This window comes from Venturia canescens, chromosome 5 (genome assembly GCF_019457755.1).
Source record: "Venturia canescens isolate UGA chromosome 5, ASM1945775v1, whole genome shotgun sequence".
Lineage (NCBI taxonomy): Eukaryota > Metazoa > Arthropoda > Insecta > Hymenoptera > Ichneumonidae > Venturia > Venturia canescens.
The window spans coordinates 108,560-132,436 of record NC_057425.1 but is presented as its reverse complement, the minus strand read 5'-3'; the positions used below and the strand labels follow the sequence as shown (position 1 = coordinate 132,436).

Genomic DNA, 23,877 nt, shown 5'->3' with positions numbered 1-23,877 from the left:
GAGCAGCACTACAGTCGATGAGCGTGCTCTCTCGTGTCTGAATGGGCAATTTTTCTGATGATATTTTGACTGTAAATCATTGAAAATAATAATTAATTTTTCGGAAAAAAATAATAATTAAAGTAATCGGTTTTTGTCCGATCAACAATGATCGAATTCAAAATCAAAATGACGTAAAAGGAAGAAAAAATCTGTTTGAATCGAATGACGTTTTGAATGTCGTCGCGAAAGAGAAAGTTTAGTGGATGAATTGACAGTGTTTAACCTTTTGATCCATTTGGTCCGTTTCTCACTTTTCCATGGAGAATGGACTGTGCCCTCTGAGAAATAATAAAATTTTACTGATACTTCAACGTCTTGACGTTGAAATTGTGCATTAGAGCACTCTCGAATGCAACAATATTTTCTCGATCGAGACATGAGATAAAAAATAATAATTTTATTCTGTTAAATAATGCGAAAAGTAATAATTCCCATATGCGCTTGCTTTAAATCCTTTAAATTGCACCTAGAAAGTTTTGGAATTGGCCGCGTAGTGACACTGTAGACGCTGCGCACGGTCCACGGTCCCTATTCGTGGCGCCTCTAATGTCATAAATTATAAGTTTTTGGGGGTAGCACTTTCAATACTTTGGGTACATCCTACTTGGACGCTGACACTGCTGACAGCGTTAATAGTGTTAATAACGCTAATAACGCTAATGGCCGTTTTCTCCGATGCGGTTCAAACTCAGTTCAATTTTTTTCATATAGCTTCGAGATAGGATGAACCGAGTTTAACCGGTTTAACCTTAGATTAACGTTGGAGAAAACGGGCATAAAACGTTCGATTTGAAGTGAACGCGGTGACGCTGGTTGCGTTCACGTCATGTTCGACTTGGTGCGATTACAAAATGGCGGAATCAACTTGTGATCTTGTTCTTTTTTCGATTACTCGACGAAATAACACTGGATTCATCGAAAAGTGAAGACAGCGAAACAAAGAGTCCAAAGAGTATTACAATATAACTGAGATAACAGACGATTCTCTCTGTGGATGCGTTCAACCACTTGAACACGTCGGGAGCGTTGAGAACACAATTCTAAACGCACCCATCTAAACGCTTGTAGCGTTTATACAACGCCAAGTCGAACGCAAAATAGCGCTATTAACGCTGTCAGCGTCCAAGTAGAATGTACCCTTTGATGGGAAATATAATCATAATAATGTAATATATATATAATAATACAATAATCACAATAATGATAAAAGACCCTCAAAAGCTTTCACTTTTCATCACTAGTGGCGCGGTAGTCTACTTGCACCATTCCTATAGTGGATGATGATAAAGAAGAAGTATAATAATAATAATAATAATAATAATAATAATAATAATAATATAGTATAGTAGAGGAGGGGCATGCAGCGGGAGCAAAAATATGCCTCACAGTTCACAGTAGTTCACAGTAAAGTTATAGGTTGGGGGGTTGCTTTATGGGTTGGATAGTGTTTTTTTCGCTGCACACGACTCCTCGACCGACGAGTTGAGATTTGGGATTTTGTACTGTAATTGATCCGGCTGATTGTGCGATAGTTACCGTCGTCACCCTCATTGGCTATTTCCGGGCTTCCGGGCCAACTGCGGCAATTTATTATTAATAATTGTCTGCTGCTATATATACTAGCAGTATACGAGTCTCGTCTTCGATTAAATTGTTTTTATTTGTTCAATCGTTATTAATGAAATAATGGAATTATACATTCACTTTCTTTCATACTGGTGTAAATAAAAAAAAAGCGGTCGAATAAGACATAAGAAGAGTGTATATATTGCTATTCAGAATTCTGGCTTCGCAGCATATAATGCTCCAAAGCCCGCGGCTGACCAAGTTTTCAAACACTAAATATCATCAACATCTATCGGCTGTCCGTCGAACATGGAAATCAGCGTTCATACTGCATTATTAAATTTACCTTTATATATTCTGTACACGAAAGCTATTATTACCGTGATGCTATTTAATTAACGAGTGGGATTATTGCGTTCAATTTATAATCATAATTGGTTGAGCTGTTCCTTTGAATCCCCAAAAAATTATTACATATCTCACTCTCGCTCTTACTCCCGATTTACAAAAATACTTCGTCAACTGAATAATTTCCAAATTCGCACATCATTTTTTATTGGAATTCATCCAGTGGCTGATTGAACGACAAACGAGAAAACGTTATTGTCTTATTATGGATGACGAACTCGAAGACAAAGTTTTATACCAGGTGAATGCAAACACGTATTGGGACGTTAATATAAATACGCAAACGCATCATTCAACCATGTTTGGAACTCGGCCAAATATTATCTTATTGCTTCGCAGTATTCGTAATTTCTAACGTTGCATTATATTTTAGTGAGCTTTTGAGCATTTTTCCAAAACGTGTTCTCTTTGAAATTGATTAAAAACAAATAAATCGTTAGTGACTCAAAGATTATATCTACCTTTCAAACGATGGATGGAATAATACCTACATAAAAAATCGTAAATGCAGAGGAAAAAAAAATAACATAAAAAAAGTGCAAGTCAAAATAAGAATATGTTGTATTCGTCATCAGACTTATGTGTCGCACATGAAGCTCGTGTCAAAGTTTGCGGTGGGTATTCCGACGGGTCTGACCGCTGGGGTCAACACGCCTCTGGGTTATTTTTGGCGCGCCATGAGATCTTATGCCCTCAAACCAGAAATATTGGTCTGCGGGGCTCTCGTGGTCGTTATGCTTTTCTATCTTCAGGCTGTTGACGTTTGGAGCAGAACTCTATTAACCAGAATACAATATACTTTTAGAAGAACAAGTTCCAAGGTAACTGTCAAAGGTTATTTAATCTGACAATTCATTTTCTCATCCATATAATTTTATTAGTTTCTAGTAAATAATGCTGGAAACGGAGGTGACAAAATCAGCTGGGAACTTAAGCAGGGATACGTCGCGGCTTATGCCGTTCAAGGACACAGAGCTCACATGGAAGACCGTTTCGTTGTCAACGATGACATTAATCGTACCGGAGTTTCCTTGTTTGCTGTCTTTGATGGTCACGGCGGGGAGGTGAGCCGTGTTTAAATACGTACTCATTCCTGTGTAATCCGTCGTGTCGCCGTTCACTCAAACAAGCGCTAAATTTTTCAATCTTTCCGTCGTTTTTTTTTACAAAATTTGTTGATTTCCCATTCTTTAAAATTTCTTCTCAATGTTTGGACGATTCATTGAAGTTTTTTGAATTGCTGGATATTCATTCTTGTATGGAAAAAATAATCATCGATAAGTGTGAAGTATGAACAATTTAATCTTGCAGGAGCGTCAGGGCTCCTGCGAGTCTTTCTATCGATACTCGGGGTCAAGCCGCTATACTGTATTTCTTGATTATATTTTGGTTCAATAAGACGTATACCATATTTAGCACACGTTTGATGGATTGCGTCGCATTTGCATTATCGGTTATTTTATCAATTTGAAACATTCGCATACAAATATAGGATTTGCTGTAAATCTTATGCGACTCGAATTTGCAGATTCGATGTGAAAATCTGAGGTGAGCTCGTGCATTCGTTAATTTTAATTCCAAATTATACATTCACCATATTGCGATATAATAATTTTATGGAGAATGCGTTTACGTGGAATTTCAGAAAATAGACAATATAGGAAAGTCTTATTGCGAGATATGAAGGAAGGAAAAACTGTACAAGATATTTTGAAAAAGATGTTTTAGTTTGGGGAAAAAAGTAGGTTACTCAGTTAGGTCTATATTTGTTTTCGCATCTATTTTTGGATGTTTGATATTTATTTTCTTTGGATGAATGTATACGTTGACACGTATATTATACATATGTTGGGTATACACGCACATGTATATACATAAACGTAGATGTATATATAGACGTTACGCGTACATGTATTATACTGTGAGATGTTATAAGAGGAGCACAAAGTATAGCTGAGAAAACATGGAAATAGCACCGTTGATTTTAGTTGATTAAAATAAATATAGTAAAGAAATTTTCACAACCTGTTCGTTAGAATTTTAATTTATTTTTTTTCCATTTTCAGTATGAAAATATAGCGAACACGAGTAAGAATAAAATGATGAAATCTATAGATCGCAATAATTAGCTGGAAATAATTGGTAGATGAAACTAACACTTGATTACACTTTCGACTTGCTTCCTGCTGTTGAATTCATTGCTTTATTACAGTTTGCGGCGAATTACGCGCGTGATATTCTCGTTCCGAGTATCAACAAAAAAGTCGTTGAATTGAAAGACATTATCGGTGGGAAAAAGCCGACTGGAACGGGGCCTGAAAATGAGGAGGAAAGTCTTGATCTTGCTGGTAAAGAAATGAAAACCGACGGCGATGGTTTGATGGACCGAAAAAAATCTTTTCGTAAAACAGTCAGTACGTCCGATGATTATGTTAAGAAGAATCAAGGTGGCGTTACCGATCCTGAACTTTTAAATAAATTGGATAGTCTTTCACGTCCAATAACAAGAGAGGTATATATAAGCAGCCAAAACAATATATATTTTGCATGAGCACTCGTTGGCGGATTGCAACGATTTCAAACGAATTTAAATCCTCGCCCCTGTCGAGTTATCCGGGACGTAGCGCGTTAAAAATGATATGTAAAATCAAGCATTGTGCGATGAGATATAGTTGGTGGTGCGGTATATAATCGCGTGCACAATTGATTGATATGCCCGAATGGATTACAGGTGAGGCCGAGCAGACCCGATGAAAAAGTTACTCGTAAAGTTGATATAAACAGCTATATCGATGGTCAAAAAATAAATTATGGAAGGCTCTTGACCGACGAGGTACTCGCTGTCGATAGATTGCTGGTTGAAGCAGCGAAAAAAAATATGGACGTTGCAGGTACTTGCGATTGATCAGAACGTCTGTATAAGCCCAAGTTTCAATTAATAAATTAATTAAATACGATTTATTGAAAAAATTTTTTCACTATACATATTGGACAATGCAAAATGCAGTGGGCTTTGTTCGAGCTTGTTGTTTCTCACTTTCTATATAATTAGGCACGACAGCATTGATCGCTTTGTTGGAGGACAACAAATTAATAGTAGCAAATGTGGGCGATTCTCGAGGTGTAATGTGTGACAACAAGGGTAACGCAATTCCATTGTCCTTCGACCACAAACCGCAGCAACAAAGGGAAAGACAGAGAATCAATAAAGCCGGCGGTCTCGTTACTTTCAATGGCGTTTGGCGAGTCGCGGGAATTCTCGCGACCTCGCGAGCTCTCGGTGATTACCCCCTCAAAGACAAAAAACTCGTTATTGCCGAACCGGACATATTGACCTTCGATTTGAGCGATCATAATCCCATGTTTCTGATCCTCGCTTCGGATGGCCTGTGGGACACATTTACCAATGAGGAGGCGGTTGCTTTTATCAAAGAACGCATCAACGAACCATATTATGGAGCAAAAAGTATAACCCTTCAGAGTTATTACAGGTATTTATTCATCATTCAGCCATTATTTTAATTTAAATATAAAAGCACGATAATACATATACGATTTCTAATTATAACGTACTCCTTGGTGATATATCAGAGGTTCTTTGGACAACATCACGGTTGTAGTGATAAATCTGAAAGATCGAAAATACAGTATATCGACGATGGAAAGAAGCCCTTGAAAAAAAAAAAAAAAAAAAAAAAAATTAATACTACAAACCGATTACCAATAATGGTGGTGGGATTCCACAATGAAGCGAGACAACATACGAGAATAAAACTGGCAACGTGAAGATTTCCTTACGAAAATCCCTAACACTTACAGCAAAGAGTGTATTGTATTCAATTTATTTCTAGTCACGATTCCCCCCCTCAAACAATTTTTGAGTTTCTTCTCAACTCTTGAGATAAAAATTCTTTCTCCCCTTTCTACATAATATTTGTATATTATATATATATATATAGTAACAAGCTATTGCTGCGTTTATTGATTCCATAAATATACAAAACATACACGATTGGAAATTGAATCACACCATTCAAAGTTGGACACGAAAAATATTTCGATAATCCCGTATATGCGGGTGACTATTAATTATTGAAAAGTAGTGAAAAAATATATAAATATTATCAATGAATCGGAAATCACTAGCTGTAAATATTTCTCCGTGAGTAACAATGGTATATGAAAATTGAATTTTGTGTAAATCCGGAAGCGGAAAATTTGATGTTATTAAATGCTCTGTATCGAATAGTTTTACAACTTGTATAATACGATTTACGTTTTTTTTTTTTAATATCTTTGCGTCCAAGAAAATGAAGAACAGAGTTCCCAAAGTTCCTGATATAATGATATGGTGTATAGCCAATTGAACCTGTGTGTGTCACCACGTACTCGATTTTTGACAGATAAAAATGTAAAAAACAATGAAGAATAGAAATTAATTGTTACTTTTTTCTCGTATCATGGAAAAAATTTGGCTTCTATTATTTATTTTTCTTCTTATACCAACACAATAAGCAGTATACGTAGAATAATAAGTAGAATACGCATCTTTGGAGCTTCGAAAAACATGAAAAAGTAAAATTCGTGATTATACTTATACGGCAATATTTTTTCATTCGTTTGAACGGTTTGTAGGTTTGAATTTTGCGCACAAGAGTCACGTGGTCATACGTGCCAAGAAAAGCGCACGCGCATCACAGCCGGAAGTTCGACGACGAATGCATCTCGTAAAGTAGTAACCCGTGGTAGTAACAAACACGCTGTGACGCTCCGAGCGGGAATTATAGTAACTATTATTTCGAATGACTTAGTTTTGGATGGGTTCGATTAATAAGGAGTTGAAACTCGCCTTGCGAATTTCTCTCCAAAAACTCAAGACAATGATTTAATTAATTTTTTAATTAATATATTGACGAAAATATAGATCTTGACTCTTCGGCTGACAAGCAATGCACTCCTTAATTCTATTCCGTTCGACTTTTTATTGTCTCACAAATCCTTTGGATTCTCACGCGCAGACTCCGTACGCTCCGCTCATACGCGGACCAATCACGCTGTTTTCATCCTCCCACTCGTTCAATTTTGGGGTCTCGCGCGACCCACGCTTCGGTTTCACATGCTCGCTTCGCAACCACACAATGCCCTTATTATTCTAGGTCCTTAGCATAAGAGTGACGAAGGATATGTCCTAGCCTAATATTTATAAGATAAAAGTGGGCAAAAGTATCGTATTGGGATATTACAACTATTTATATAAGAAATCAAAGAAAGCCTTATTTCGATATATTTCAACGTATCGAGATTATTATAATGTAAACTATAAGAATGAGTTAGTCAATACGTTCATATTTCTTATCGACTACCGGTGGTTATTGTTTATGGTATACTTATATATATATATATATATACATTAGTCACCCAAGTCCGTCACATTCCTCTCATTTATTAATATTTCAATGATCAAATTATCAAATCAGTATAAAATGCTAATAAAGTACGAAATTCGCAAATTCGCGGTTCCTAGCGCAGAAATCAGCGCACTCTGGTGACGAATTACGCATTCGTCGCGCAACGCGGCGGCGGTGGCGGCGTCCCAGGAAGGTAGCGGTGGAAAGAAGAAGTAACCGACCGACCACCACCCCACCACGCCGCTCGCTTGCTTCGTCACTCGTCACACACCGGTCACCGTCGTTCACCGTTGTTGTTTCGTTGTTTGTTCAGTTTGAGGATTCGAGGTTTGAGCTCATCGAGCTGTTCGAACACAGCAGCGGCGAGCATCCGTCGTCCATTTTACTTTTGATCAGTCGTTTCGTGTTACGAACAGCGGTTCGATACGTTGATTATTTTTTTAATAATATATTCTTTTTTCCGTGGGATTTTTTCTTTCACATCGTCGCTGGGCATTGAAAAATTGTTATTCTCTGAAATAAGCTCGTGGAGGGTCTCTTCTCGAGTAAATAGAAAACGTGAAAGACAAAAAATTGCACGCATAGCCACGTACACGTATTATTACACACATGTGAGAAATAAAAAAATACGTTTTCTCCCGTACGTTTGCGATCGGCCGAGCTAGAAAATAAAATAATTAAGAATCAATCATTAATAAAAAGAATAATCTCACGAGAAACATTATTTTGCCAACTTTTGGTGGTGTGCTAAATGCGTGGCGTTTCAGAAAGCTCACCAAGTCGTACAATGGCGGAGGACTTGGATGTCGAGGCGATGCTGGAAGCGCCATATAGGAAAGGGGTAAGCGAAATTATTCTTTACGGATCTTTACGAAATCATTATTTAACCGATGCCAAGTTATTTGTTTATTTGTATTTTTTTGTTTTTCGATCTCGTTTATGGTTTACGAATAGACCCGACAAAGAAACCAAGCATAGTGGAAAATTGCTCGTAATGACGAAGAAAACGAAATTAAATACTGCAATAACTTGGTACTATTTTTGATCACGTATTTGAGCGAGATCATGATACGATTCTCTTGGGCTCCAATGTCCACGAATATATATATTTATATATTTATACGCGCAGTTGTGAACGTGTCGATTTCATCTTTCTCCCTCCCTCCCTCCCTCCCTCCCTCCCTCTCTCTCTCTCTCTCTCTCTCTCTCTCTCTCTCTCTCTCTCTCTCTCTCTCTCTCTTTTTCCCTCAAATGAACCACGAACGCCGCGATCCTCGATTCATTTTTGCATTTGTGTACCTATACATAAAGACACATGCATATCTATATGCTGTGTATGTGTAAGGACAAAGTGTGTATATATACTGAATTGTATTATACGTCTATATATATTTATGTTTAGCCGCATTTATATATGTATATATGAATATATATTTATTGAACGGTAGTTTCCAGGATCTTTGATGTATCCAGGATCGTCCTGGATAATTTCCATAGAAATATTCTAATTGTAAAGATTTCTGGAATATTCTAGAAGATTTTGAAAGCTACAGTTGGATAAATGTATATACACATATTTATATTTGTATCATCCCCAAGGAGCGCATACATTGTTGGAAAAAAAAAAAGTTTTTAATAAACGACAACAATAATTAAGATTCTGGGCAAAAAAAATTAATGAAGAAGAAAAGAAAAATAGAATGATAATCTGTAGCTGCCTGCTATTGATCAATACCTCCATTTTCTGTACTTATAGATGATACGTAAACATGTACCCTCGCGCTCGTACGATGTTCTACAGCGAGTTCCTAGAATGCACTTGAACACGAGGTACTAAGAACAGCCATCACTATCATCATTTCTTTCATTTTATTTTTTTAATAATATATATATAATTATGTATATATATTCATATGTGGCCATCTAATACATATCATATAAATATATATTTATATATATGAGTGTATGAATTAATGAATTATATATATTGCGATTAATGGTTGCCTAGTAAGGAAATTCATTATTGACTTGACCGAAAAAAGAGTTTCGGTTTAACCTATAGATATCCCGGTGGGCTGATGAGTTTTTTTTTTGTTAATTTCAAGCACTCTTTTCTCCCTCCGCAATCTTCTCATACAATATCTTTAACAGGAATGAAACACACTATTCTATTTATTAACGCGTGATTCATTGCGCCAATTTCATTATGTAATTTCTTTATCAATCGGTGGTTATTGTTGCTTCGTTCGGTATGAGATAAAATACATGTTTACTTTGTATTATAAACTAGATTAGTTGTTATAGTTTATGCAAGTTAAGTATCGCGCTTGGCATAATCCAAAAATTCAGTTTGAGGTTTTTGGTTAATTCCAAAAGATAGATTTTCATGAGTTTTCCTGGTTTCTGGTAATTTTAGTGATTCTCTTTATTCCGGCCGAAGATGCTAGGAAAAAGTTTATGATACGATATTGTTTCTTGTCGAAGTACGCATTACATTTCGGTAATGAATGAAAAATTTGTTATTTTCTATATAAATGTAATCAACTAGTTTTGTTAGGCGAGATAGGGAAATAAATGGTTTCCACGTTTCTGATAGAAGAAGAAGGAAGTTAGTTGAGCCACAAACAACATTTCGATATGATGAAAAAAAAAGTACAAGTATATTCCCTCTTGGAATACACTCAAAATTAAATTTGGTGCGAGTTTAATAATTTCATTTTGTTTTAATAATTTCATATAAAGCATTTTTTTTTTAAATATAAAAAACGACCGATTGTGTTAGGGACGAAAGTTGAAGGGTAGGGTTAGGGCGATGACGTGTTTACTTGAAAACGTACTGTCTTTGACGAGGGCTCTCTTTTGCAGAAGAAAAAGGATGTGTGGTTGGCCATTGGTAGTTTAAGACCAAGGCATGCTCAACCCAAGATTGCAATGCTTTCCTAAAACCCGATAAACAATTGGTAAGTTTGAGCAAGGTGCCTCGGCGATCAGTCGCTCGCGCTAAGCTCAGCCGTCTCACCACCCCTCGACAACAAAAACACGATTAAACAAATCATTTTCAATAAATAATAAAATGATAAATATTTTTTAAATTCTACGAAAGTCCCCGAAGACCTGATAAATTATCATGTAGATCTGAGACGATCGCGCCACTGGTGTCACCACGTACGTCTTCGAGGAAATCGACCGAGGACCCAAAGTCTTTCGGATCAAAAAATAATAACGAACAGATAAAGACAATAAAATCTTGCTCTCTCTTTTTCTTTCTCGATTGTCGTCCCAGTCGTTTTTCTTTAAAAAAAATCGAAAGAAAAATAAGCCAAAAGAACATTGATGAGCGACGTAATTTTTATGAATGTTTTTTATAATATTAACTAACGTCAAATGATTTGCTTTTTGTCCCCTTGTTCGCGCGCGTCCCTGCCACCTCGGCTGACTGGCATTGGCACTCAACTGTTTGCTGTTCGTAGGAGCAGGACTCTTCGACCAAAGACAAAACCACCAATAAGGAGAATGGGTCCAGCAGGAAGTCAGGGTGAGTTTTCAACCAACGAAAATCATCCATCAATTATTTCAGAATATAAATCAATCAAGGAGCATACAAATGTCACTAATTTTTTCCAATAGCATCGTGTTGTGCTCGTTTATCTCTTATTTACACGACATCGATGTTTATTTTTTTGCGATATTGCTGAAGCGAAAAAAAAAAAAAGAAAAAAATATTGAATAAAATAAATGGATAAAAATGACAATAAGTAATTATAACGACGAGAAGAGACAGCCACTCTCAAGATACATTCTCTTTGTTATAGACACCATACTGTTAGTCTAAATGCCGCTTATTTTGATAATTCCAAAGGTTTACCCTGACCATATGGTGAGTATAGTCGAAGCAACGTATTTTGTATTTACAAAGTTGGAATGTTACTGTGAGAGGTGGTCGTGTAAAAGGCATTTCTGATAAATGATATGATATGTTTTTCTTTATTTATAATTCATTATTTTTTGTTTGTAAATGAATTTCTAACGAGTTGAACATTTCTTTTGGCATATTAAAAAAAAGATATTAGAACCGGAATAATTACTCGATGGAGAAATTCGTAAATCTATGATACGAATTATTATTTTTTTCTGTTTTTATTGCGTTTAACTTGATTGTTGTTAACGAGTCTTGAATATTTTAGGAAGAGCAAACATCGCTCGCGCAGTCGCTCACGCTCGCGGGAACGTCGGGAAAAAAGAGATCGCGATCGCAGCGAGCGCGATCGGGACAGAGACCGTGATCGTGATCGTGATCGTGACCGAGATCGTGATCGTGATCGTGATCGTGACAGAGATCGCGATCGAAAACGGAAATCGCGTTCCCGAGAGAAACGGGATCGAAGTGAAAAGGATTCTGGAAGTGGGGAGAAGGATCGCGAGAAAAAAGACAAAGATCGCGACCGAGAGAGGGAGAGGGACAGAGACAGGGACCGAGATAGAGACAGAGACAGGGATCGTGAACGCGATCGTGATCGTGATCGCGACAGGGATAGAAGGCGAAGAAGATCACTCACACCCATCATTCTGCCGCGTGCTAGACCACCATTTGGCAAAGGCGTCAGTCCGTTACGACTGTGAGTACTCATTTTTTTCATCGTTTAATTCCGAATACTCGTAAGACGCGTGATAAAAATATTATTGGAAAGCATAATTTTGACTAGACCCGAAACGAGAATTTTCATCTCAGTACTCGGGGGATATATTTATGCAAAATAAAGTATTGTGCGAATGAGTTCGTTGACGTTTTTTCTTGTTGTTGTTTTTTTTTTTTCCAAACGTTCACTTCTCTTTCGCACCAAACACCAAAACATGATTAATCATTTATTTTTCTTTCTTTTTTTTTTCGTTCATTCTCGCATAATGACAATACGCTAGTGATGGAAAGTTTGTTTATTTCATACATATTTTGTCATAGATCGATACAGTATGCTTTTATTATGAAAACAGCCGATCCGACGAGCTGACGCCCGAGGAACGTGACGCTCGAACGGTCTTTTGTATGCAATTGAGTCAGCGTATAAGGGCACGCGATTTGGAAGAATTTTTCTCGAGCGTTGGAAAAGTACAGGATGTCAGACTTATTACTTGTAACAAAACTAGACGATTCAAAGGAATCGCTTATGTTGAATTCAAGGATCCTGAGAGCGTTACACTCGTAAGTACAAAAATATCTTATGTCTTATAGAATATATATATATATATTCAATCGACTCGATTATATCAAGTGTCAACGTCCGAGATGAATATATACTGCAAAAAATATTTGTTTCATTTGATTTTTTTCGAGTTTTATATCGGTTTTTGTTTTTTAATCTAAAACGACAAACCACATACTTTTAGGCACTTGGATTATCGGGTCAAAAATTGTTGGGTATACCAATTGTGGTGCAGCCGACTCAAGCCGAGAAAAATCGAATGGGCAATTCCATGCCAAACCTGATGCCAAAAGGTCAAACAGGTCCAATGAGACTCTACGTTGGTTCTCTTCACTTTAACATTACGGAAGATATGTTGCGGGGTATATTTGAACCTTTCGGAAAGATTGATAACATTCAATTGATAATGGATCCTGAAACGGGTCGTAGCAAAGGCTACGGGTTTTTAACTGTAAGCTATTCTCAATATAAAGCATTAACAACTAATAAGAATAAAAATTTCGATAATAATAAATGTATGCGTAAATGTTTTCTCTCTCTCTCTCTCTCTCTCTCTATCTCTCTCTCTCTTTCTTCTCTTCCCGGTAGTTTCGAAACGCGGATGACGCAAAAAAAGCGTTGGAACAACTGAATGGTTTCGAGCTTGCGGGTCGACCGATGAAAGTTGGTAACGTCACTGAAAGAACAGACCTCATTCAAGGACCTTCGCTCCTCGATACAGACGAGCTTGATCGCAGTGGAATCGATCTTGGCGCCACGGGACGTCTTCAACTTATGTTCAAACTCGCGGAAGGCACTGGTCTAGAATTACCACAAGCGGCGGCAAATGCTCTGAATATGGCGCCAACCACAACTGTTCCTCAACCTCCACCTCAGGCTGCACCGCCCATCGCTACACAGTGTTTTATGCTATCCAACATGTTTGATCCATCTAAGTAAGATATTTTTCTATTGTTCATTGCTCCTCCCCCCCTTGGAGTCTTTTCCCTCGCTCGTAGAGTATTATTTACTATATTTCCTCTGAATATTCGAATAATGGAGCCATTTCATGATGCATGATTCAAATAAAATTCTCAAGGGCTCTTTTTTTGTACAATTCGGTAACATTCATATACATTTTAAAATCATTGTTAACTCACCGTGGCATACACTTAAGTAGACCTGGTGAGATTAGAAAAAGTTCTCTCACTAGGGGGAACGTATGCAAAATTAAAATGCATTGATGTTCTCCAATTTCGTGAAATACAATTTTTCACGCCTTCGTAACATCAATGCCACAAAGTTTTTTTTGTTAAAAAATATCGAATTATTTAATTCTTAATTGTTCTTTTTTAAGTATTGAATTGCCTTGATTCGTATCAAGATTTTTCAAAGTCGAATCAATCTGTGAGCGAATTAATGAGGGTTGTTCGATTATTTATCATTTTATTTTGACATGAATTTCTTTGTATCCATTCTTATTGTACATCGGTGGTTTTCTCGTAGTGAATCGAATCAATCTGAGTATTTCGAGTAAGTTGATTCTTTCTCATATTAAAATTTGATTTTTACCGGTATTTTGAGTGAGGAATGATAAAAAAAATTGTCAATTTGGTTATGTTTTACAGTGAATCGAATCCAACATGGTCGAGGGAGATTCGCGACGACGTGATCGAAGAGTGCAACAAGCACGGGGGCGTATTGCACGTTTACGTCGATCAAGCGTCGCCACAGGGCAATGTTTACGTCAAATGTCCATCAATCGCTACTGCCGTTGCGGCGGTAAATTCGTTACACGGACGATGGTTCGCTGGTCGTGTTATAACAGCGGCTTACGTGCCTCTTGTTAATTATCATTCACTTTTCCCGGACGCGATGGCCGCTTTGCAGTTGCTCGCACCGAGTGCACCGAGACGCGGGCTGTGATAGAATTTCTAAAGAGAAGAAAACAATAATATGTCTGGAGATAAAAAGGACTTGATTTCGAATTTTGGGGAAAAAAATTGAAAACGAATATCCACTACTTTCGTTGAATTTCATTTTTATCTCAAAAAAAAAAAAAAAAAAAAAAAAAGTGGTTAAATTCCCAAATTTGAAGGAAATTTTTGTTGTTTCTCGGGCTCCATTCTTTTTTAAAAATGTTTTTTTTTTCTTTTCTATTCACGCGGCACATTATTTCACGAAATAAAAGTCATAATAACTTGAACGTAAAAAAAACGATAGGTTTGTTATATTTTTATAAATCGTTTTTCTTTTTTTTTTTTCTCGAACGAAGGTCTGCAATAATTGAAAAAGATGAAAAAACAAACAAGAAAGACGTCTAATTACGATGATCCTATGTGGTGGGTGACTCGCCAACATTTTCTCGAACCTAATTCGCGTTAATCGTTGTGTAGATTCGATATTTTTCTATCGTATATTGCGTAATTTACTCATTACCGTAGAATTTGACGTGCCTCAAAGAAGAAAGAAGAAAAAAAACAAATATTGTACAAGTTCCAGTAGACACGAAATTCACATCTACGTACCTTGATGTCTCACGAGATATAGAGGCAATTTATTCAATTATACTCGTTGCGAGTTATGTGGCACTCGTGTATTTCTTTCTATTGATAATTGTGTTTTATTTGTTTACCATGTTTCTCTCGATTGACGCAGAAATTCATTCAGTCGCCAAAATTTTTTCTCATGGAACATAAGTTCAATCGAAAAACAGATTTCTCTGATTATCCGATCCGAAAAACACGCTTGGGTCATCAGATTTGAGTAATTGAAAAAATACGTTTTTTGTTCGGAGCAAATTCGTAGACCTCTGCAGGTTTTTACACGAGTCACTGGTCAATAATTCTTTTTTTCCCCGTGTATATAAGTTTTGTAAATTAACTCATTAGATTATAGCTGATAATTCATAAATCTTAACGTTTATCTTCTTGGGAAAGAATACAAAAAAAAAAAAAAACGAAACATCTAGATGTAAAACTCAACGACAAACGTCATGAAAGAATTGATCGTGATAAATTGAAGAAGAAAAGAAAATATACACATGACCATAGAGCGTATCTAAAGTTTTATTTTGCCTCGAAATCTCAGCTCATCCACTTCAAGTCGGCACAAAGTGCAACATGGTCACTGGGGAAGAGAATCGATGGAATAGCTTGGTTCAACGACAGTTCTTCCTTGCTTGGGAACGGTACTACTTGTGTTACTTCGATGTTATTCGATTGGTAAAATATATAATCCAAACAGTCTGCGAATTCTACCGTGAAATTGGTATATTGAGGAGTACCGCATGCACTCGCGAATGAATCATTGTGCGATAATGACACGTTCTCAATTATCTGTGCGGAATCTGAAAAAATAAATGTAATTTTTTATTTTCCACATAAATTTTTTCATTCTTCGTTGGTAAATTGTTTTCGTTGAAAAAAACGAAAGAAAAAAAAATCGGATCAACGATATCATCCAACATTTAACGGTGGTTGAGTTCAAATTCATTCATCAATCAATAGAATTAACTCAAAATAGAAATGGGTCAGAGGCAAGGAAAAATTTCGAGAATTTCGGATATGTAGTAGCAGCAGCGATCAGAAGGTGTAATTTACTTACTTGATTTCCAATCCTTGTGATAGTGTGGAACGTGTCCGGTGGTCATAAGCTGATAAATGCCGCAGTCAGGTGTGCTGTTGAAATCCCCGCTCAGTATTACACTGATTCTGGAGCAATCGTCGATACTTGCTCGAGTTTGATTAACAATTTCCTGAAGATAAGCGAGGGCGTAAAATCCTTGTAGGAGACGAATATGATCGGCATCAGGTTGGAAGTAAAGATGAGTATTTCCAATAACCAGAATTTCATTGGGATTGTCCTTTGAGCGTAAAACTGTGACTTGAACGGTGGTATTTCTACCGACAAAACGTTCCTTAACGATATCGTTATTTATCTGTTGCCATATGTTGTTGAATCCGGGAGCGTCAACGTTCTGACCCATAACTCGTGATTCCGATCGAATTTTCTTGAAACGTTTTTCGTTATAGAAAATTGCGACGCCCTCGCTGAGATCGTCGCCTTTACGATTAAAAATTCCATCGTAACCAAGGAGTGAAAGAATAGGAAAAAGATCTCTTTCAAAGACTTTGCTATCGACTTCTTGAAGGCAAATTATATCCGAATTGTATCCAACGAGTTCTTTGATTATCAGTTGTTTGCGATAGTCGATTGCGAGAGCATAAGGCGGACAGTATGGGAAAAGTACGTCTCTGGAATACTCTGTGCTGGCGTAAACGTCAGCCAAAATATTATATGAGACAAAACGAAAATTTTTGCCAGAAAGTTTGTCTCCTGTGAATAAATGGCGAATTTCAAAGGGACATTTACCAGGACCGGCTTGAACTCCATTTTCAGATTCAACCTCCGTAATCGGTCCGGTCTGCTCTTGATTGACAGGTGTACATTGCAGTTTCAACCGGCAATTAACATCCAAAGCTGTCGGAGTATAGATGAAACCCTTGCCTACTTGTTCCCAAGAAGATTTGTAAACTTTTGATGCGTGAGTTGCCTCGGAGCGATTAATGTACCACAGGAATTCAGATTTGTTTTTATCTGTATGTACCGTTTGGAAATCGGCAGGATATGTTGGAAAGCCGATCAACATACTACTCGGCAGAGACATGCTCAAAATCCAAGGAACGTTGAGTTTCATTTTGTACGAAGTTCCAAATACCTCCAGAGTTATTTGTGAAGTATTGTGAAAAAGGATTTCGCAGGGTTCCTTCAAATCAATTTTCAATTGGTTTCTCACAAAGGCGATTTCTCCATTTTGCACGTTATCCGGTTTCTTCTCTACGTCCTTTGCATTTTGATCTTTCTTCGATTTTCTTTTTTTCTTTGCCGACAAATATTTGTCGAGATTAGAGTCTAGTCGCCGAAGAAATACCGCAACAGGTTCAATACGCTTTCTTACCATATGAAATTGTCTATCAAGATTCAACTCTGGCTTCGTGAAACGAAACGTAAACTGAAAAGTCTCGTCACCTTTCTCGTATCTTAAATAAGCCTCATTCATGTTGTAATAGTATTGTGGTTGTATTGAATGCTTTTTATGAATATGCTGACTGTTTATTCGTGTCGGTGTCAAAACGCGTTTTTGTAGATATAATATTTTTTTCAAGATTACTCCTGACATTATAAATTACAATAGCGCGGATTGAAAAACTATCGTTAGTCTCATTCGTGACTTTAATATAAATATTGAGATTTTCGATCGGTTACCAAATTTTTGGATCCCGAATGTTCGTCGATGAAACGGGTTACATTATTAACCTCCAAAAAAAACGTTCCTCGAACGGCAGAGAACCCGGGGTCAACACTCGCAAAACAAAATGAATTTACTAACTTCTTTTTCCCATCATCAATATAAATATATCACTATTTTGTTGCACTAGTCGTTTTACTTTTTAAATATAAAAAATAATTCATTCGTAATTATATCAGGAAAGCTTCGAGCGTGTGTTTGAGCCACTCATTTCGTTTTTTTCTTTGAAATGTATAAATTCCAACTGGTGTTATTTCTTATTTCGTGAAATCAGTATCAGCTGTGCGGCGTCGTCGCGAGATCGAGATAAGTTGAGGAGGTTGTAACGCTCCGAGCGGGAATTATAGTAAGTATTATTTCGAATATGACTTAGTTTTGGGTGGGTTCGATTGATAAGGAGTTGAAACTCGCCTTGCGAATTTCTCTCCAAAAATTCAAGACAAAGGTTTCATTTTTGAATTAATATATTGACGAAAATATAGATCTTGACTCTTCGGCTGACAACAATGTACTCCTTAATCCTTAATTCTATTCCGTTCGACTTTTTATTGTTTCACAAATCCTTTGGATTCTCACGCGCATATTCTCCGCTCACACGTGGACCAATCACGCTGTTTTTCATCCTCCCGCTCATTCAATTCTGGACTCTCGCGTCGCTATCACACGGCTCGCTTCGCAAATACACAATGCCCTTTTTATTCTAGGTCCTTAAGATGATGGATCAGTCGGTAATCACAACAGTGAGTGCGAGAGAGATAGCTGCAAATTTTGAAAAGGAAATTTTTCCACATCGTTCGTCTGATCGAAAAAATAAAAATGTCATCGGATTTTTGCGATCGTGCTGCCTACGATGACATTTTTATTATTTTAATCGGACGAACGATGTCAAAGAGTTTCAATTTCAAAAATTCGAGGTGTGATTACCGACTGATCCATCATCTTAACATAAGAGTGACGATGGATATGTCCTAGCCTAATATTTATAAGATGAAAGTGGATAAAAGTATCGTATTAGGATATTAAAACTATTTATATAAGAAATCAAAGAAGGTCTTATTTCGATATACATTTCACGTATGGAGATTATTATAATGTAAACCATAAGGATATGATGATGAGTTAGTCAATACGTTTGTATTCCTTATCGATTAGCGGTTATTGTTTATGGTATACTTATATATTAGTCACCCAAGTCCGTCACGTTCCTCTCATTTATTAATATTTAATGATCAAATTATCAAATCAGTATAAAATGCTAAAGTACGAAATTCGCAAATTCGCGGTTCCTAGCGTAGAAACCAGCGCACTCTGGTGACGAATTACGTATTGGTCACAACAAGGGTGGCGGCGCCGGTATATATTTGCTGCTTATCTTCTATCTTCCGATTCCGTAGGCAGTTTCTGTTCCGCTCCGACTCCTTGGTTCGTCCAGCTGCTTTATTGGTATAGGAAAGGTCGGTCATGTAGGACTCGCCACAGCTATGGTGTGAAAAGAATGGTTTTGGATTGCGTTTTCGTCTCGGGTACAGTGGCAGCAGACTCATCAGTGGGGCTGTGCCTACTGTACCCTACCCCAGACGCTTTATGGATGAAGGGTTCTGGGATGGACGTTATATATATTGGACGAGAGGCCTGACGAAGCGTTGACGAGAAACTGTAGCCTCGTAGCGGTTGTTTCGTGAAGTACTTTGAAACGCCACAGGTATTGCTATGGCGGACGCAGCGCAGCCAGCAGCACAGCAAGCTTGACAGCAAGCATGCAAAGCGAGTGAGAAGACCGATGACTGATACCGATAACAGCGGCTGCTGTTGTGTCCATTGCTGCCGCCGTGGCGGCAACAAAAACTTCTCTGCAGTGTGTGTGTGTGGATATGTGTAGTGTGCTTCGCTTCAAATCTTTTTTCCGCAAGTATATAACGAAAATGGAATGAGTAATATTCAATGAGACCTTCTTTCATCAAATGAATATTCAATCAAATATCTCGTTTCAACTGTAAATTCCGATATTCGAATTTTTCAACGAGAGTTTTACGTCGCACATTGGCTTTATATCATGCAAAGGAAAGCAGAAAATTTATGATCAATTAATTTTGTGGTTATTCGTTCAGCTATACGATATCTATATTTTAACAATTTTATAAGAAGAAAAATGAACGGTATACGATACGCATCAGCGTGTTTTGGTGGACCCCATAAGTTAGTTCGTGAGTTACCGAAACAGTGGTGTTACAAAATTCGAACGATCAGGGCAAATATAGGTACATCAGGATCTCGAGGGTTTCACCGTTCCATTGAGTGTTTTGCTACTGCTGAAGAGGAATCTGACAAACTTTCGAGGAAGACCAAAAGGAATTTATTTCATGGTCCGGATCTCGCGGATTTCATCTTGGCTAATAGGAAATCCAACCATTTGCCCAATACTAAGACCGACGTAGTACCCTATTTGAAGAATGTTGAGAGCGGAGGACTTTCAGGTTATTTCATAGAATGATATAGGTTTTTGAAAATATCAGATTTTTAAATTATTTTTAAATAGTTCACCAAACATTTTTCAACTCAATGAATTATCATTGCAATCAATATCAATTGAAATTTATATTCGATAGTGTACTTTGAAGTATACGGCTGTCAAATGAATGTCAATGATTCCGATGTGGTCTGGGCGATCCTGAAAAAACATGGTTATAAAAGATCAGCGGATATCAACACGGCAAATATAATTTTATTGGTGACTTGCGCCATTCGTGAAAAAGCTGAAGAAAAAGTTTGGAACAAGCTGGAGTACTTGAAGGCTCTAAAGGCTAGGAGAAGGCCATTGGGACACAAATATCCCATGAAGATTGGGTTACTCGGTAATATTTGGTTTTGCAATTAAACCTCTATAACTTTCTTAGCGTAATTTTATTTTGGAATAATGTTGTCAACTTTGTTATTATTTTTTGTTCAACTCGATTCAAGAGTTTCTAATTATGTATTAATTTTGAAACAAGAGAATCTAACAATTTTAGTTAATACGTATGTTTCTTCGTTTTTTTAAGGGTGCATGGCTGAACGTTTAAAAGACAAAGTCTTGGAAAGAAATCGAGCGGTGGACATTGTCGCGGGTCCAGATAGTTACAAAGATCTTCCACGTCTTCTAATGCTCTGCGATCGAAATGAAACTGCTATTAACGTCATCCTTTCGGCCGATGAGACCTATGCAGATGTCATGCCTGTAAGATTCAACGAAAACTCAAAAAGTGCTTTTGTGTACGTATGTGTTTTATTCAATCGACCGGAGACGAATTTGTTATTTTTCAAACATTGCTTGTCCAGGAAGTAAACAGTGAATATTGTTACCCAGGACTATAATGCGGGGCTGCGACAATATGTGCTCTTATTGTATAGTACCGTTTACCCGCGGAAGAGAAAGATCGAGGCCAGTCACGAGTATTCTTAGCGAGGTGCAACATTTATCCGATCAGGGTGTCAAAGAAATAACGCTCCTGGGACAAAACGTCAACAGCTATCGGGATCTTACACAATCTGATTTTTATGTAGACGCTAAAGCTCCGACCGATATGGCCAAGGGTTTCAATACTGTTTATAAGACTAAAATGGGAGGTTTGCGATTCGGTGAACTTCTCGATAAGGTATCGCTGATAAATCCTGAAATACGAATAAGGTCAGTACATCCCTTTTTTATGTTCTTCGTATTATCTCCTCATTAATTGTCTTAATTATTTTTTTTATTATTCGTTAACTCGAATGACGAATGCATCCGATGAGACGTACAATTTTTCTCTCACCAGATTCACATCTCCGCATCCGAAGGATTTTCCAGACCAAGTTCTCCAATTGATTGCTGAACGACCAAACGTTTGTAAACAATTGCATTTACCCGCTCAGAGCGGAAATTCCGCGGTTCTCGAACGCATGCGTCGAGGATACACTCGCGGGGCTTATCTCAAACTGGTCGATCACGTACGAAACATTATTCCTAATGTATCGCTGTCGAGTGATTTTATTGCTGGTTTTTGCGGCGAAACTGAGGCGGAATTCATGGACACTCTCTCTCTAATGGAAATGGTCGAGTACAACAAAGCATATTTGTTTGCTTATAGTATGAGAGAGGTATTGAGTGTTTAAATGATTTTTCCTACAACTTTATTTCGATATCAGAAAGGGAGGAGGGAGATTCAGTATGTTTGTGTTATTAGAAAACTACGGCTCATCGACGGCTAAGCGACGACGTTGCTATGGACACGAAACAGGAGCGACTCAGAAAGATGATTGATCGGGCCAAAATTTCGGCTGAAAAATTGAACGGGCACCAGATAGGGAGTCAACAACTCGTACTCATCGAAGGTGTAAGTATAACTTTTGGATTACATTGTTCTCGTTTACATAGGGGAGAGTAGGGCAAAGCTGTTCATTGGAAATCGGCGAAATTTTGTTATTCGGCTGAGATGATGCTTCAAAATCTCAAAATTGAAAAAAAAAAAAATCTTTTTTTGAAAATTAAATTTTTTTATGGTGTCCTTTTTGTCCCACGTTCTTTTCAGAGTACCATGAAATTATCGTAAACGAGATAAAATTGTATAAATATCACATATGTTGGAAATATCCATATTTTCAACGATAATAACTATTTCACGGCTCTTGAGCTGATGGGTCAATTTATTGATTGAAAAAAAAATTCAATTTTCAAAGAAAAATTTTTTTTTTGTCTATTTTTGAAATTTTGAAGCATGATCTCAGTCGAATAACAAAATTTCGTAGATATTTCCAATTGAAAATCATGGTCTAAATTTTCGGAGGGGTGTTCCGCTTTGCTCTACTCTCTCTCTTATTCAAGAAAGAAAGTGCATTTTATGTTTGCATAACGTTTCATAACGTTTTTAGAATTTTTCCATTATGATTTTTCTCAAAATAGGAAAAAGCACGGAAAAAACGTTCGAGGGGCAGCTAAATATTTTTTTTTTTTAATTTCAAATTTTGGGAAAGTTACTTTTTTTTTACATGCATCAACAGCTCTCTTCGGCTCACGAAAAAAAAAATTCAATTTTTTTTAAAGCAATCTAATATATATATATATATCACGTGGATACAAACATACCGTCGTATTTTCCTCACTCGTTGTTTCATTCCAATTGTCAAGAACAGCAATATTTCTTCGTCGGACTTGGCATGTTCTTCGAAACTTATAAGTTATTGCTTATGAATTGATTTTTGTTGTTTTTTTACCTGCAGCATGGTCGAAAGATGAACAATGTTTTGGTAGGACGGAACGATGGAAATACGAGGGTTGTTATACCGAACGAAGTAATACCGGAGAGTAGCGAAACTCATCGATCGCGGTCAATAAGTCCCGGTGATTATGTAGTCGTACAAATTTATAATGCGAATATGAATTCGCTTTTAGGAGTTCCTCTGTATCATTCATCAATATCGAGCTACATTCTAGAATCGGAAAAACACAGACAGAATATCGTTGAAATAAGATGAAATTTATTTAAACAATACTAATTTTACGCGAGTCTCGAAAGATAATATGGAGAAATGAACAAGCGTTAACAAGTTACTTATTGTACATGAATACACGTTATACGTTATTACCTTTGAACTGTACTATTGACAAAAAATAAATATATTCGTCCTTTACATACTATATCGTCTTATTTTCTATTTCGTAATTCATATTTATGGCAACGAGAGAGAGAGAGAGAGACGAATTTTTTCCACCGTTACACATCAATAAATTCCAAACGTTTGTTTAAGTTAATAGTTTCGCCATTTGTATACGTGTGACGTTAAACCAGACTCGCTGTTCCAATGTTGATGACAACGTTGTCGGTGCCTCGTTCGTAAACCGTGATATCATGCATCCTGGGCTGCTCCAAAAGTGCTACCAGTTGTTCACCACTCGGGAAATTCCCCTGAGACGCTGGAAGTATTATATCACACTCCAGTTGACCTGGAACAC

At 37.1% G+C, this 23,877-nt stretch overlaps 5 protein-coding genes across 18 annotated transcripts in view; 3 read left to right on the top strand and 2 right to left on the bottom strand.

The window, feature by feature from the left end:
* Positions 1-1,389: 1,389 nt before the first annotated feature.
* Positions 1,390-6,474, top strand: LOC122411136 (protein phosphatase 1L). Of its 4 annotated transcripts, XM_043419702.1 has the most exons (8): positions 1,392-1,546; positions 2,180-2,257; positions 2,390-2,837; positions 2,898-3,080; positions 4,229-4,528; positions 4,748-4,907; positions 5,069-5,507; positions 5,608-6,474. In XM_043419702.1, the coding sequence occupies exons 3-8, from the start codon at positions 2,607-2,609 to the stop codon at positions 5,690-5,692; spliced, it is 1,398 nt and encodes a 465-aa protein (XP_043275637.1). In that variant the 5' UTR covers positions 1,392-1,546; positions 2,180-2,257; positions 2,390-2,606; the 3' UTR covers positions 5,693-6,474. The 4 variants fall into 4 exon arrangements, with proteins under 4 accessions (XP_043275634.1, XP_043275635.1, XP_043275637.1 ...); XM_043419699.1 differs by having other exon boundaries at positions 1,390-2,257; positions 2,592-2,837; XM_043419700.1 differs by having other exon boundaries at positions 1,390-2,257.
* A 1,210-nt stretch (positions 6,475-7,684) lies between these two features.
* Caper (RNA-binding protein 39-like protein Caper) lies at positions 7,685-14,624 on the top strand. 5 transcript variants are annotated; one of them, XM_043419696.1, is made up of 9 exons: positions 7,685-7,842; positions 8,192-8,265; positions 10,895-10,959; positions 11,609-12,040; positions 12,414-12,621; positions 12,807-13,073; positions 13,211-13,557; positions 14,108-14,134; positions 14,230-14,624. In XM_043419696.1, exons 2-9 carry the CDS (start codon positions 8,212-8,214, stop codon positions 14,525-14,527), a joined length of 1,698 nt encoding a protein of 565 aa, XP_043275631.1. In that variant the 5' UTR covers positions 7,685-7,842; positions 8,192-8,211; the 3' UTR covers positions 14,528-14,624. The 5 variants fall into 5 exon arrangements, with proteins under 5 accessions (XP_043275631.1, XP_043275632.1, XP_043275633.1 ...); XM_043419697.1 differs by having other exon boundaries at positions 7,694-8,035; XM_043419698.1 differs by having other exon boundaries at positions 7,694-8,064.
* A 1,027-nt stretch (positions 14,625-15,651) lies between these two features.
* On the bottom strand, positions 15,652-18,203 carry LOC122410498 (2',5'-phosphodiesterase 12). The gene is made up of 2 exons (XM_043418674.1): positions 16,208-18,203; positions 15,652-15,950 (listed from the first exon to the last, which is right to left on the bottom strand). Exons 1-2 carry the CDS (start codon positions 17,781-17,783, stop codon positions 15,688-15,690), a joined length of 1,839 nt encoding a protein of 612 aa, XP_043274609.1. The 5' UTR covers positions 17,784-18,203; the 3' UTR covers positions 15,652-15,687.
* A 1,404-nt stretch (positions 18,204-19,607) lies between these two features.
* On the top strand, positions 19,608-23,555 carry LOC122410499 (CDK5RAP1-like protein). Its single transcript, XM_043418675.1, has 7 exons — positions 19,608-20,386; positions 20,519-20,764; positions 20,951-21,161; positions 21,256-21,576; positions 21,704-22,025; positions 22,112-22,261; positions 23,145-23,555. The coding sequence occupies exons 1-7, from the start codon at positions 20,062-20,064 to the stop codon at positions 23,397-23,399; spliced, it is 1,830 nt and encodes a 609-aa protein (XP_043274610.1). The 5' UTR covers positions 19,608-20,061; the 3' UTR covers positions 23,400-23,555.
* The window catches only part of dgo (ankyrin repeat domain containing protein 6 diego), a 98,050-nt gene continuing 97,553 nt past the window's right edge, over positions 23,381-23,877 (bottom strand). For all 7 annotated transcript variants that reach the window (XM_043418670.1, XM_043418669.1, XM_043418667.1 and 4 more), the window contains one exon: positions 23,381-23,868. In XM_043418670.1, coding sequence (XP_043274605.1) covers positions 23,705-23,868 — 164 coding nt within the window. In that variant the 3' untranslated portion in view covers positions 23,381-23,704. The remainder of the gene's footprint in view (positions 23,869-23,877) is intronic.